The 13,118-nt window shown below is 40.6% G+C and overlaps 1 protein-coding gene across 1 annotated transcript; it reads left to right on the top strand.

The window, feature by feature from the left end:
• The first annotated feature begins 556 nt into the window (after positions 1-556).
• On the top strand, positions 557-3,991 carry LOC149188284 (uncharacterized). The gene is made up of 5 exons (XM_089409914.1): positions 557-1,361; positions 1,539-1,951; positions 2,072-2,421; positions 2,824-2,931; positions 3,253-3,991. Exons 1-5 carry the CDS (start codon positions 557-559, stop codon positions 3,989-3,991), a joined length of 2,415 nt encoding a protein of 804 aa, XP_089266040.1.
• The last annotated feature ends 9,127 nt before the right edge of the window (positions 3,992-13,118 follow it).

The following is a 13,118-nucleotide window of genomic DNA, read 5'->3' as shown; positions in this document are numbered from 1 at the left end:
ACAGAAATCATACCTGAGTAGTGGAAGCCGAAAGAATCAAACGTTAAAGAGTTCACACCAAGACCAGAATCTTACCATTGAATACAAGAGAAGAACAACAGAATCATGCGCGTCCAAGCAGCTCGTTAAACCAGCGAAAAGAACCCGGAGCCACAGCCTATTACCAGAAGCCACAACAGGGTAAGACCCCAGGTTTGGATAGAGGGTAAGGTCCATCGGAAGACCAAAGAGCGGACCTGGTTCAAGCTCGGGAAGCAACGGTGAGAAGAAGGAGAAATCGAGTAACCCCCAGCTGAACGACAGAGCAAAATGACCCGAGAACATCGCAAATAGGGTTTAACAAGGGCGGGAAGTGTATTGACCGCGTGAACCGGCAAGTGTCCATTCCAACCGGCAGGAAAGGTGTGATCATTTAATTGCAGATTGAAAGCGGATTTGACCGTAGCGCCAACAGTGACAGCGAGGGCCTGTAGAGTGATCACGTGGAACTTTGTCCACGTCACCATAGGGCTGGGCCGTCAAAAGTGGTATCAGAGCAGGTTTTGAGTAAAAGAAAATGGAGGTTGGCAGAAGAGGAAGAGGAAGAGGAAGAGTCCGGAGGGTAGCAGAAGAGGGACTCCGTGAGGAGATCCGTGTCTTGCGAGAACGATTGGAAGCAGTAGAAGCTGGGGGAAGAAGAAACCCAGCAGATGACAGTGATGAAGATGTGGCAGAACCAGAGGATGAATTGGAGGGGGTGACACCAGAATTCAGACTGTTGAAGTCGGTTTTGCTGTCAAGTCATAAACCAAAACATGAGCTGTCAACTTATGACGGAAGCCTGTCCGCAGACGTGTTATTGGATTGGCTAAGTGAAGTCAACAAATATTTAGAGTTTGAGGAAACTAGTGAAGATAAACAGGTGAAGTTCGCCGCCAACAAGCTGAAAGGACATGCGTCCTTGTGGTGGGACAACATTCAGGCGGAGAGGAGGAGGCTTAACAAACAACCTATAAAGAAATGGTCCCGAATGGAGGCCAAACTGAAGGAAAAATTCCTGCCGAAGGATTACCAGGTTATGTTGTACAGGCAGGTACAGAACTTGAAACAAAGAGGAATGACTGTTAAAGAATTTACAGAGGAGTTCTATAAGTTGAATTTACGAGCAGGATATGTGGAAGACACCGTGGAGAAAACAACCAGATTTGTGAATGGCTTGAGGGGGGAAATCCTGGATGAAATTGGTATCCTTTCACCCCGGACATTGGATGAAGCCTATCAGTTTGCACTGAAGGCAGAGGAGAAAATTAACCGGAAGCAGAATGCCAGGAGAGGAGGTGGAACTGGCAGGGGGAAGGGTAAAATGTTTGGAAGAGGCCGAGGTACAGGTTCAAGTGAAGAAGGCAGCAGCTCTAAGTCTGCTGGAACAGCAGAAAAGGACAATAGCACCAGAGGAGGATGACCACCTCAGCGTGGGCGAGGGTATGGTCGGGGCAGGGGAACTGTCCAGTGCTATCGCTGCCACAAATGGGGACACAAGTCGTATGAATGTCCTGAAGGTGAACCAGCAGGCGGAAGAGGAGCTTATGTTGCTCAGCCAGAGGATGCTGAAGCAACACCTCAGGAAGCAGAAAATGCACCAGAGACAGGTGAAGCTTTGGTGTTGAATAAAGTGCTGTTGAAACCAGCAAAGGAGGTTGCAGAACCAGGTCAACGAAAAGCTTTGTTCCGCACGGTCTGCAAGTCACAGGGTAAATGCTGTAAACTGATCATTGACAGTGGGAGTACCGACAATTTAGTGGCTGTGGAAATGGTAGAAAAGCTGGGATTAAAAAAATTAAAGCACCCTACTCCTTACAAAGTGTCATGGCTGCAGAAAGGACATCAGCTGTTAGTTGACGAACAATGTGAGGTGGAATTTCAGATTGGCAGATACAAGGATAAGATCCTTTGTGATGTCATGCCAATGGATGTCTGTCACCTACTGTTGGGACGACCTTGGCAGTTTGATAGAAGCGCAATCCATGACGGGAAAACGAATTGTTATAAGTTTGTTAAAGATGGGATCAAGCACACGCTTGTACCCATCAAGGAGGAAAATACAGCAGAAGCCAGTGGAGTGAAGGCATTGCTGTTGGGCGGAAAGGAGTTTGTGAAACAGATTGAGGACAGCGAAATCAATTTTGCTGTCATAAGGAGACCAAAGGCAGTGGTATTACATACGCAGATATCAGATTTGCCTGAAGAAGTTCAGAAGTTGCTGCAAGAATTTGGGGACATTGTGGTGGATGACCTTCCCGATGAATTACCACCAAAGAGGGGTATTAGTCACTGTATTGACTTTATACCAGGGGCAAGCCTGCCAAATAAAGCAGCTTACCGTATGAGTCCCAAAGACCATGAGGAAATTAGGAAGCAAGTTCAGGAATTACTTGATAAAGGGTTGATTCGAGAAAGTATGAGCCCTTGTGCAGTACCGACCGTTTTGGCTCCAAAGAAGGGAGGAGAATGGCGAATGTGCACAGACTCCAGAGCCATAAACAAGATTACTGTTAGGTACAGGTTTCCCTTGCCAAGGATGGACGATATGATGGATTGTTTGAGCGGGGCAGCCTATTTCTCGAAAATTGACCTGAAGAGTGGATATCACCAGATTCGAATTCGAGAAGGCGACGAGTGGAAGACAGCTTTCAAGACAAATGAAGGCTTATATGAGTGGCTGGTGATGCCATTTGGGTTGAGCAACGCTCCCAGCACATTCATGCGTTTGATGAATGAGGTACTGAAGGAATTTAATGGTAAGTTTGTGATAGTTTACCTTGATGACATTTTGATTTTTAGCAGGACTAAAGAGGAACATTTCAGGCATTTGCAGAGCGTGTTGAGGAAGCTGCAGCAAAACAAGCTGCTGATTAATCTGAAAAAGTGTACCTTTTTTCAGCGAGAATTAGTGTATTTGGGATTTGTCATTGCAGAAAATGAATTAAAAATGGATCCGGAAAAGGTGGCAGCTATAGTTAGCTGGCCTTCTCCAAAAAGTTTATTTGAAGTCCGAAGTTTCCATGGACTAGCCAGTTTTTACAGGAAGTTTATCAGAAATTTCAGCGAGATTTGCGCACCTATGTTGGATACGATCAAGAAGGTAAATCAGCCTTTTCACTGGACTGAAGCAGCAGAAAGTAGTTTTCAAATTTTGAAAAAGAAGATTACTGAAAGACCGATATTGAGGCTGCCTGACTTCAACAAACTTTTTCAAGTTCGTTGCGATGCCAGTGGGACAGCCATTGGGGCAGTCCTTAGTCAGGAGGACAGACCGGTCGCTTTCTTCAGTGAAAAGCTAAACGAGAGTAGGCAGAAATACTCAACCTACGACAAAGAATTTTACGCAATCGTACAAGCTTTGAAGCATTGGCGGCATTATTTGCTGGGAAATGAGTTTGTGTTATTTACAGATAATTCTGCGTTGCAGTACATTATGCAGCAGCATAAATTGAACCACAAACATGCAGCTTGGGTGGAGTATCTGCAGAATTTTACGTTCGTACTAAAGCACATTAGTGGGCAAGCGAACAAGGTGGCAGATGCGCTGAGTAGAAGAACGTTGCTTCTACAGGAAAGCACAATGCAGGTCTTGGGTTTTGAGCATTTGAAGGAGCTGTATCAGACTGATACCGAATTTAGGGAGGCATATGAAGCTTGCCAAAACCCTCTGTTAAGGAATAACAGCATGTGGTTAGACTATAATCTACAAGAAGGACTGCTGTTTAAAGGAGGACAGCTGTGTATACCCAACTGTTCTATGCGGGAAAATATTATACAGGAGAAACACAGTGGAGGACTGGCTGGACACTTTGGTATCGACAAGACGGTTGCTCAGGTACGACATTTCTATTTCTGGCCGAAACTGCAGCGAGATGTGCAGAGATACGTGAGTAGATGCAAAGTTTGTCAGCTAGCAAAGGGTCACAGTCAAAACACTGGTCTTTATTTGCCATTGCCGATTCCGAATTGACCATGGGATTCAGTGAGCATGGACTTCGTTCTGGGTTTGCCGAAGACACAACGAGGTTTCGATTCAGTAATGGTTGTAGTTGACCGATTTTCAAAAATGGCACATTTTGTACCTTGCAAGAAAACCAGCGATGCCACTTATATAGCACACCTTTTCTTTACTGAGATCGTTCGGCTGCATGGACTTCCAAGATCCATTATCTCTGACAGGGATGTCAAGTTTACTGGTCATTTTTGGAGAACTCTGTGGAAAAAGCTGAATACCCAGTTGCAGTTCAGCTCCGCCTATCATCCACAGACTGATGGACAGACGGAAGTAGTCAACAGAAGTCTGGGAAACTTACTTCGAAGTTTAACAGGTGAAAATTCCCGGACATGGGACCGTGTACTTGCTCAGGCGGAATTCGCATACAACGATTCCCCTAACCGCAGCACTGGTTACAGTCCGTTCCAGATTTTATACGGCATGCATCCGCGAGGAGTGCATGAATTACGAGATCTGGGGAAACTTGAGAAACGAAGCGCTGATGGGGAAGACTTCGCTCAAGCGATGAGCAATTTACACGAGCAAGTCAAGCTGAAGCTGCAAGACAGTAGTCAAAGGTATAAACAGCGAGCTGATACAAGGCGTCGAGAGGTTCAGTTTAACGTCGGGGATGAAGTCCTTGCGTATTTACGTAAGGAAAGGTTTCCAAAACGGGAATACAACAAATTAAAATTCAAGAAGATCGGTCCCTGCAAAATCATCCGAAAATTTTCTGCAAACACTTATGAGTTACAGCTGGCACCCGGGATTGGTATTTCTCCCATTTTTAACGTGGCAGATCTGTTTCCCTACGTCGCTGATTCAGAAAGTGATGCAGCAGCCACAGCACCGTGGGACACCAGTTATGAAGAACATTCGTGGACGAGACAGTTGCCAACGGCACCACCCCTTGAGATTGAATGGATTCTGGATACACAGGTAGCTAGGCGCACACGCCGGGAGGAATATCTGCGGTATTTGGTTAAGTGGAAGAACCGTCCAATAGAGGACAGTTCTTGGCTCAACGCCACGCAGATACAAAGAGCGGGCTACTCTGTTGACGACCTCATGGAACGGAGCCATGACTTTTTACCACCCCGGGAGCCTGATGCAGGAGCATCCAGCTCCGAGGAAGACGCATGACCGTAACAGGACAAAGATTTCGGGCGTGGGTGGACAGGTCATCAAGTTGGTTGTTGTCTTTTTTCTTCTCTTTAAATTACTATTTACTTCATTTCAATTCAGAGCATTTTTAATTACAAAGTTTTTTAGCTTAGGAGATAAATAGTGGTTAATTAAATCTTTGTTAAAAGAAAATAGATGACAGTTACAGCATTCAGGTTGAAACAGTTCAACTGTAATGGGGAGGCAGTTATGCTCTCGATGTAATTTTTAAAAACAGAAAAAAGACGAGAAGGGGAGGTTCCCTCTTCCAGAACGAGAGTAAGAGACAGCAAGACAAGACAAGAAAGAAACCCCTGTAACAGAGTTGTATTTTTTTTTCCACAAATGAAATAATCTACTGCTACTATTTTCTCTATGTTATATACCATCTTTTACTGTGCATTTTAAAATTGAATTCGGAACATAAAGACATTAAACTGTAACAGGAACTGAATAACGTTCGACAATCAGTATTGTACAAATAATCGATACATGAAGCAAGGAAAAACACTTTGGACGCATAACTCCAGCAACCGGTAAAACAGAACTTCACAAAGGTAACAGGTACCAAACAAACATATCACTTCTCTCATTTTCTTTTGAAAAAATATTATAAACACTGTATACAGAAAAGTAATGTCCGACTGCACAAAAGAAATCCACCACGGGATTTGTGGACTGATACGGTATTAAACGATTTACAAACCCTTACACCTATCAAAGGGCCGACGTCTTTCCAAGGCCAAAACTATGAAGTTATTGCAGGAAAAAACAGAGCCATAGAAACCTCAAGCGCCGGAAGTGCACGGCAGAGTCCATACAACACCACAGGCAAACACTACAACTGTCAAAACCCTCCACAATCTACAGTAACGCTAAAGAAATCTACAGCTACACTAAAGATGGCGCAAACCCTACCGGTTTACGAAGAGAGGCAGGGTTGAGCAAAGCCGGAGGACGAACGAACCCTAAACCCTCGACAGCTAGCCACCAGTTCAACCTGCATTCAGAGCAAAGCTGGGTTAGATAGAACAAAATAACAGATTAGGGTTATAATAAAACCAGATAGCTAAGAGTAGAAGACGTGCAGCATAATGGAGTCAAAAACTTACCAGTAAGTCGACAAGGAGACTGCCGAAATGACATTCCATAACCCTAACTGAACAAGGCACGAAGAACTGTAAGTGTTCGTCGCAGGAGTCAGAGTGAAATGAATCAGGGAATGATAAGTTACCTGTGAGAGCGAGGAAGAAGCCAGTAAAGTGGGAGCGCCGACATTGCAAACCACTTGTATAGAAATCATACCTGAGTAGTGGAAGCCGAAGGAATCAAACGTTAAAGAGTTCACACCAAGACCAGAACCTTACCATTGAATACAGGAGAAGAACAGCAGAATCATGCGCGTCCAAGCAACTCGTTAAACCAGCGAAAAGAACCCGGAGCCACTGCCTATTACCAGAAGCCGCGACAGGGTAAGACCTCAGGTTTGGATAGAGGGTAAGGTCCATCGGAAGACCAAAGAACGGACCTGGTTCAAGCTCGGGAAGCAACGGTGAGAAGAAGGAGAAACAGAGTAACCCCCAGCTGAACGACAGAGCAAAATGACCTGAGAACATCGCAAATAGGGTTTAACAAGGGCGGGAAGTGTATTGACCGCGTGAACCGGCAAGTGTCCATTCCAACCGGCAGGAAAGGTGTGATCATTTAATTGCAGATTGAAAGAGGATTTGACCGTAGCTCCACAGTGACAGCGAGGGCCTTGTAGAGTGATCACGTGGAACTTTGTCCACGTCACCATAGGGCTGGGTCGTCAATCTCCAACTCCCTAATTCGTATGTCCTAACCACATGGTGCATTGATGTCATTCCTCTTACCCCCATTCTTTAATTTCTTTCCATCTCATCTAGTTGGACATGCCACTTATCTCTCCTCTACAATCATATCAATGTCATCATGTCACATATCCCTCATATGAGATATCCTTACTTATCTCACCATATGAATGAATGAGGTAAGTCTCTGATATAGTATGAATGTCTTCTAATGTCAACTCAGCACACAGTATGAGAGTGGCATAAAGAAATCTCCTTTATTTAGGTTTAATGGACCTCTATGAGTTTCTTAATGCATCTACTGACAATCCTATCCTTCAAAAAGGTAAGGTCCCTATTAATGAACTATGAGCCACATGAAGGAAAAATTAAATACATATCTACTTTGTCAAAAGAATATAAAATCTCAATAAGGAGATATGAGGGAAGCTTCATCTGCCCCATAGGAGTTTCTAATTGGAGTAATCTCATTGAGTAGTGATTCATTTAATACCAATAAAACTTCGAAGGTGTATCCTTGATTATCAAGCATGTCCTAGTCCTTACTAATGCCTTCATTGTAACCAATTAACTTAGGAGAAACATTTCCCTTCATATTTTATTGGTAAATGCTCATATCTCAAGTTGAAAATGGAAAGCTCCTATAAAAAGAAACTCTGAGTGAAAGACATAGACGGATGAAACACGAGTGAGTTAAAGTCGTGGTGAGAGAGCTTTGGGAAGATTTAAGAACCAAAGGTAAAATGAAAATCCAAATATGCTCTTATATTTGCAAATGCATAAAAGGAGGATGACACTAGAAGACAAGATAAATGTTACCCTCATAGCCACAAGGAATGGCTATGAGGAATTCCATGTTCTTTCCTTGAAGTCGAAACCCTTTTCTTAAGGATATATTTATTGGTTTTAGTTTGATATGTCCTTTCTAGGACAAAATGCATGCACGATGGCATGAAGCACCTCATTTATAGTAGCTACATTGCTTTGGATGTTTCCTAGATCCAACCAAAGATGGGGGAAGATAGGCACCACTAGTTTCAGTCCAAAGAAGGATAGTTATTATTGCAATGACAATAATGTAGTTTCGCTTAGAGTGGTTGGATTATATTTCTTTAACAAACACCCTACACAATTCGTTAATTATTTGCAATCATACTTGCTAACATAAAGTGATTGATGCAGAGCTCCCAAAGAAAGATGAGATTAATAGTATTCTCACATTAATTTCACTAGGACATCTGAGTCCCAAATACCATGACGTGTGTTTACTCCATGTACTATTCAATTGGTTTTTTTGATTCCTTTGGCTCCAACTTTCGATGTATTTAGTGAAAACAATTCATACTTTACTCTAATACCCCACCATTTTGGTAATTTTCTAGCCATATATGTGTAGAACTTGTAGACCCTCCCATCATGGGAACTCACTTAACACTTCGTAGCATATCACCCTAGTAATTTTCTTCATCGAATAATTAAAAGATGTCCTAACCATGCTTAAATACCTATTCCTCGTCATGTGTTGAAAATGACTATTAGGTTACCTACATGAGGAGTGTGCCATTGGGAAATTTAAATCTTGTCATTAATGCCGAGCAAACCATTTGAATTCCTCCCATAGGCACACTTAGATTTAACTCATGTTCCATTACTATGGTGAGATAAAAAAATTATTTTAGAACATCAACCCCTAATTTTAGAAATAAAACCATGATTGGACTTTATTTCAAAATATTTATATTTTCAAAACATTAAACAAGAGTCTCTAAGCGATTTTAACAAAGAAGCCATACATTTTCACAAAAGGATCAACAATGGAAAATTTTCCTGGGGTCAATAAGTTTATTAATATTTGATCATTCAAGGTAAGTTCATTTTTCCATATACTACATGCTTCATAACTTCCCAATTATATTACCAGGCCACTATATTGATTAATTGTGGTTCATATTTTCTACAGAAAGGAAGGCACCATGCTTCGACTAATATCCCAGAAAAAAAGAATCACTAACATGGAACAACTTAAGCAGAAACACAGAGGAAAAGTAAGAACCTCGACATAAGAATTCTTTGTGATATGTCTCCAACAAATGGAGACACCATTTTTTTCTCACAAATCTATAATGTTAATATTAAATCTATGTGGCAAGAGGATAGTTTAATTCATAAATTTTGTAATTTCGCTATAGTTTGAATTATTTATCATAAATTCGTTAATAATATCTGTTTGATCACAATGTAAGCCAAATAATACAATGAAAAGATACAAATTCAAAAATGTTAGTTAAGGTTACCATCTTTAGAAAATTTGACATGGATGAAAAATTGTATGTCAAATTTTAATAAAACAATGTTTAAACATCAAATGTCTTTCTTATGCATTGAATAGTTGGTATTAAATTATGATCAATAGTTATAAAGTAATATCATATGAGGAAGTTTCCTTGTTTTATTTTGAAACTTCCCATTCAACGAGATCCAATGGTCACTATTAATCAGGGATCAACAACGTATGATTGATCAATATCAAAAGTAAAAATGTTTGAGTTTTAACCAAACATGCACATTCCATATATTTGATGATCCACATTAATTCAATGAAGTTCCAGAAGAATATGGGAGGCCGAAATATCTTGTCTTTCGGCTCTATCTCTTTCACACTCCAAAGAAGCTAGGTTTTCGTCTTCCATAAAATCTACATAAAGTTTATAAAATGCATACAATTTGATAGCATATAAACCTACAATTTGTCACACGCGTAATTAATATCTCAAAATTTCCTCTAATATAGATATATTTTTTTTAAGTTTAATTTTGGAGTATCTACGGTAATAATCATATTTTCTCAACGTGAATGATGATAGTAGAAGAACTTAAATAAGAAGATAAATAATTAAAAGATAATTTGTTTTAGGAATGAGATGAAGATAAACTAGGGTTAATAAATTAAAAACTTAAAATTTTTATTTACAATAATCATTATTATTATCAACTATTTTCCAATTTTTTATTATAGTTCTAATATTATATATATATATATATATATATATATATATATATATATATCAAAGTGTTATTTTTATTATTATTATAACTAATTAGTTTATTAATAACATTAATATTATATTAATATTGTTTGATATTATCAGAATAATTAATATTCTTATTAAAAAGAAATTTAATTAATTAATTAAAAAGATAATATAATAATTAAAAGCTAATTATCATTATATCTTATTTTTAAAAGAAATAATAAGTTAATTTAGTTAATTGATTAATAGATATTATAATAATTAAATACTAATAATTATTATAAATAATTATTATTATTATTATTTCATTCAAAAGCCCAAAGCTCCCTTTAAATTTAATGCTACTTGGCTAAAGGACGTTGATTTATGAAGATGGCGGTTGATTTCTGGAAGACTCACCCTGTTGGCACTAAGGGAAACATAGCAGAGGGGTTTGCTAATAACATGAAGAGAGAACGGAAAGAGAACGGAAAGAGCATCTTCTCAGAACAACAAAGGAGGCAATCCTTACCTTTGAAGAGGGAACTGGAGGAATCATTGACTCTCAGGAACATAAAGAAAAAATGGCCTCTCTTTTGCAAAGAAGGACACAAATCCTGCAGGAGAGAGAAGAGAGTTAGAGACTATGAAGTCGTGCAATCTGGCTCAGGGAAAGGGATGACAACACCAAATTTTACCATAAATTTTCAAATGGGAGGAAGGCAATCAACACAATATGGGAGCTCAAAAACGGACAAGGACAATCCATGCAATCCTTCCGTGATCTGGCAGCTCTGGCAAATACACATTTTAAAGACATCTTCAAGGAACCTCCCACAGCTACTCTGGCTGAAGTAATGCGTATAGCACAGTCCTTCCCCAGATTTGTTGATCAGGAGGCTAAACATGAACTTAATAAAGAGGTAACCCTTGAAGAGCTCGAAGCAACCCTCAAGTGGCTTAAGAAAGATAAGAGCCCGAGACCGGATGAATGGACAGTGGAATTTTACACTGCCTTTTTTGACATTCTAGGGTTGGATCTCTTAAGACTCATAGAAGAAAGTTGTAGAAAGGGAAGGATGTAGGAAGGCCTCAACTCCACATTCATAGCTCTCATCCCTAAAGTCGACAAGCCCTCGACCTATGATGACTTTAGGCCTATTTCCTTATGTAACTTCATCTATAAGATCATTGCAAAAATCATTGCCAACCACCTAAAGCCTGTCTTGTCTTCACACATTTCCCCTGAGCAGTTTTTTTTCTTTCATAATAGATCGATACATGAGGTTTTTGGCACTACTCAAGAACTCCTTCACTCTATCCAAACCAAAAAACTCAAAGGTATGATCTTGGAAATAGACCTATCCAAAGCCTTTGACAGAGTTAACTAGCTATACATTCGAATCCTGTTAACCTATCTAGGCTTTCGCTATTCTTTCATCAAGTGGATCATGTGTTGCATCACCAAGGTTTCTTATAGTGTGCTTGTAAATGGTTCGGCACCCCCTTTTTTCCATGTAGAAAGAGGGTTGAGGCAAGGATGCCCTCTATCCCCCTACTCTTCCTACTCATTATGGAGGGTCTCAGTAGAATTCTTGGAGAGGAACAAAGGCAAGGACGAGTTAGGGGAATCAAAATTATCGATGCCTACACATTGACCCATTTGTTGTTCGTTGACGATGTGCTTATATTCCTAAATGGAGGTATAGGCGATCTCACATCTTTCCATTATGCCCTGGGTACTTTCCTAAAAGCTATGGGTATGGTGCTAAACGAGGCTAAATCCACCATCACTGTCACAGGATGCTCCCACTATGAAATACAATTTTCACTTAGGAGATTTGCCTTTGTTGTTCTGCCACTTGAAGAAGGTCTGAGGTATCTTGGCTACATGTTAAAACCACATGGGTATAAAATCACAGATTGGAAATGGCTTATAACCAAGGCAGAGAAGAGACTAAACATTTGGTATCATAAATACCTCTCCAGAGCAGGGAGGTTGGTTCTAATCAAGTCCGTACTCAAAGCAACACCAGTATACTAGATGTCTTTGGCATGGATCCCTAGAGGCATACTGGCACGTCTGCAAAACATCTGTTGTCACTTCCTATGGAAGGGGAAGTAGCCCGGGAGAATTTTTGCATGGGAAAACTGGGAATCTCTTGCTTTATCAAAGTGATGGGGGGGCTGGGGGATCAAGAGACTGGACGTATTCTCCAAAGCCTTGGCAACGAAGTTAGGATGGAAACTACTCAATAATCACAGTTTATGGAAAAAGGTGGTTGTCTCCAAATACATAACCCCTTCGAATACCATCGACTGGATTAGATAGAATCACAGGAACCCTGCTAACATATCCATCATTTGGAAGGTTGTACTTAATACCAAGGAACTCATCCAGAATGGACTAACATGGAGAATCCGGTCAGGAGCACAGGTGTGCTTAAGCGTAGACCCTTGGGTTGGGTGTGGCAATGCTCATAGGTTATCTGGGGAGCTGCGAACATATCTCACAAAGAAAGACATCACGCATATATGCCATATCGCTGATGATGCACACTCCACTCTGCTACATCAGGCCCAGAAATCATGACCTCGTCTAAACATACCGTTGTGTTGGAAACAGGTGTGGCTAGATTTCATAAAATCATTAACCGAGGCCCACATAAGAATTATAGAGGGGGAAGATTAACTTATTTGGGCTTTCGTCAAACACGACACATATACATCCAAGATAGGATATCAGGTGCTAATGGAACCTTATAAACCACCAATTATTGAGCCGTGGTGGAAATATATGTGGAAGTTAAATGCGGCCCCCAGAAAGAGGCTTCTCATGTGGTCTATCCAGCGCAATAAGATCCCGACCAGTGAAAATATGATGAAAAGATCCTACTCATGCCCTTTTTGGTGTTACCTCTGTAAGAACTGCAGTGAAGATATAGATCATCTCTTCCTAAATTGCCCCAGTACACAAGAGCTCTGGAACAGCTTCCTTATTTCGCTCCCTATTACATACCGATGGCATGGAAATAACATAGCAGATGCCTGTAAACGTTGGTGGACACAAGCTTCTAGCAAGGAGAGGAACATCCC

Source organism: Pinus tabuliformis, chromosome 3_1, assembly GCF_031772625.1.
Source record: "Pinus tabuliformis cultivar Carrire ecotype Pingquan chromosome 3_1, CPIR1, whole genome shotgun sequence".
In the NCBI taxonomy this organism is placed as follows: Eukaryota; Viridiplantae; Streptophyta; class Pinopsida; order Pinales; family Pinaceae; genus Pinus; species Pinus tabuliformis.
Note: the sequence above shows the minus strand (reverse complement) of the source record. Positions and strands in the feature narration are given on the sequence as shown.

Bases quoted from the DNA above. Each gene is read 5' to 3' on its own strand.
- LOC149188284 (XM_089409914.1), top strand. From the start codon at position 557: ATGGAGGTTGGCAGAAGAGGAAGAGGAAGAGGAAGAGTCCGGAGGGTA. The intron at 1,952-2,071 runs GTCTGTCACCTA...GTACCCATCAAG, and splicing joins GTGATGTCATGCCAATGGAT to GAGGAAAATACAGCAGAAGC. The intron at 2,422-2,823 runs GTTGATTCGAGA...GATTTTTAGCAG, and splicing joins CAGGAATTACTTGATAAAGG to GACTAAAGAGGAACATTTCA.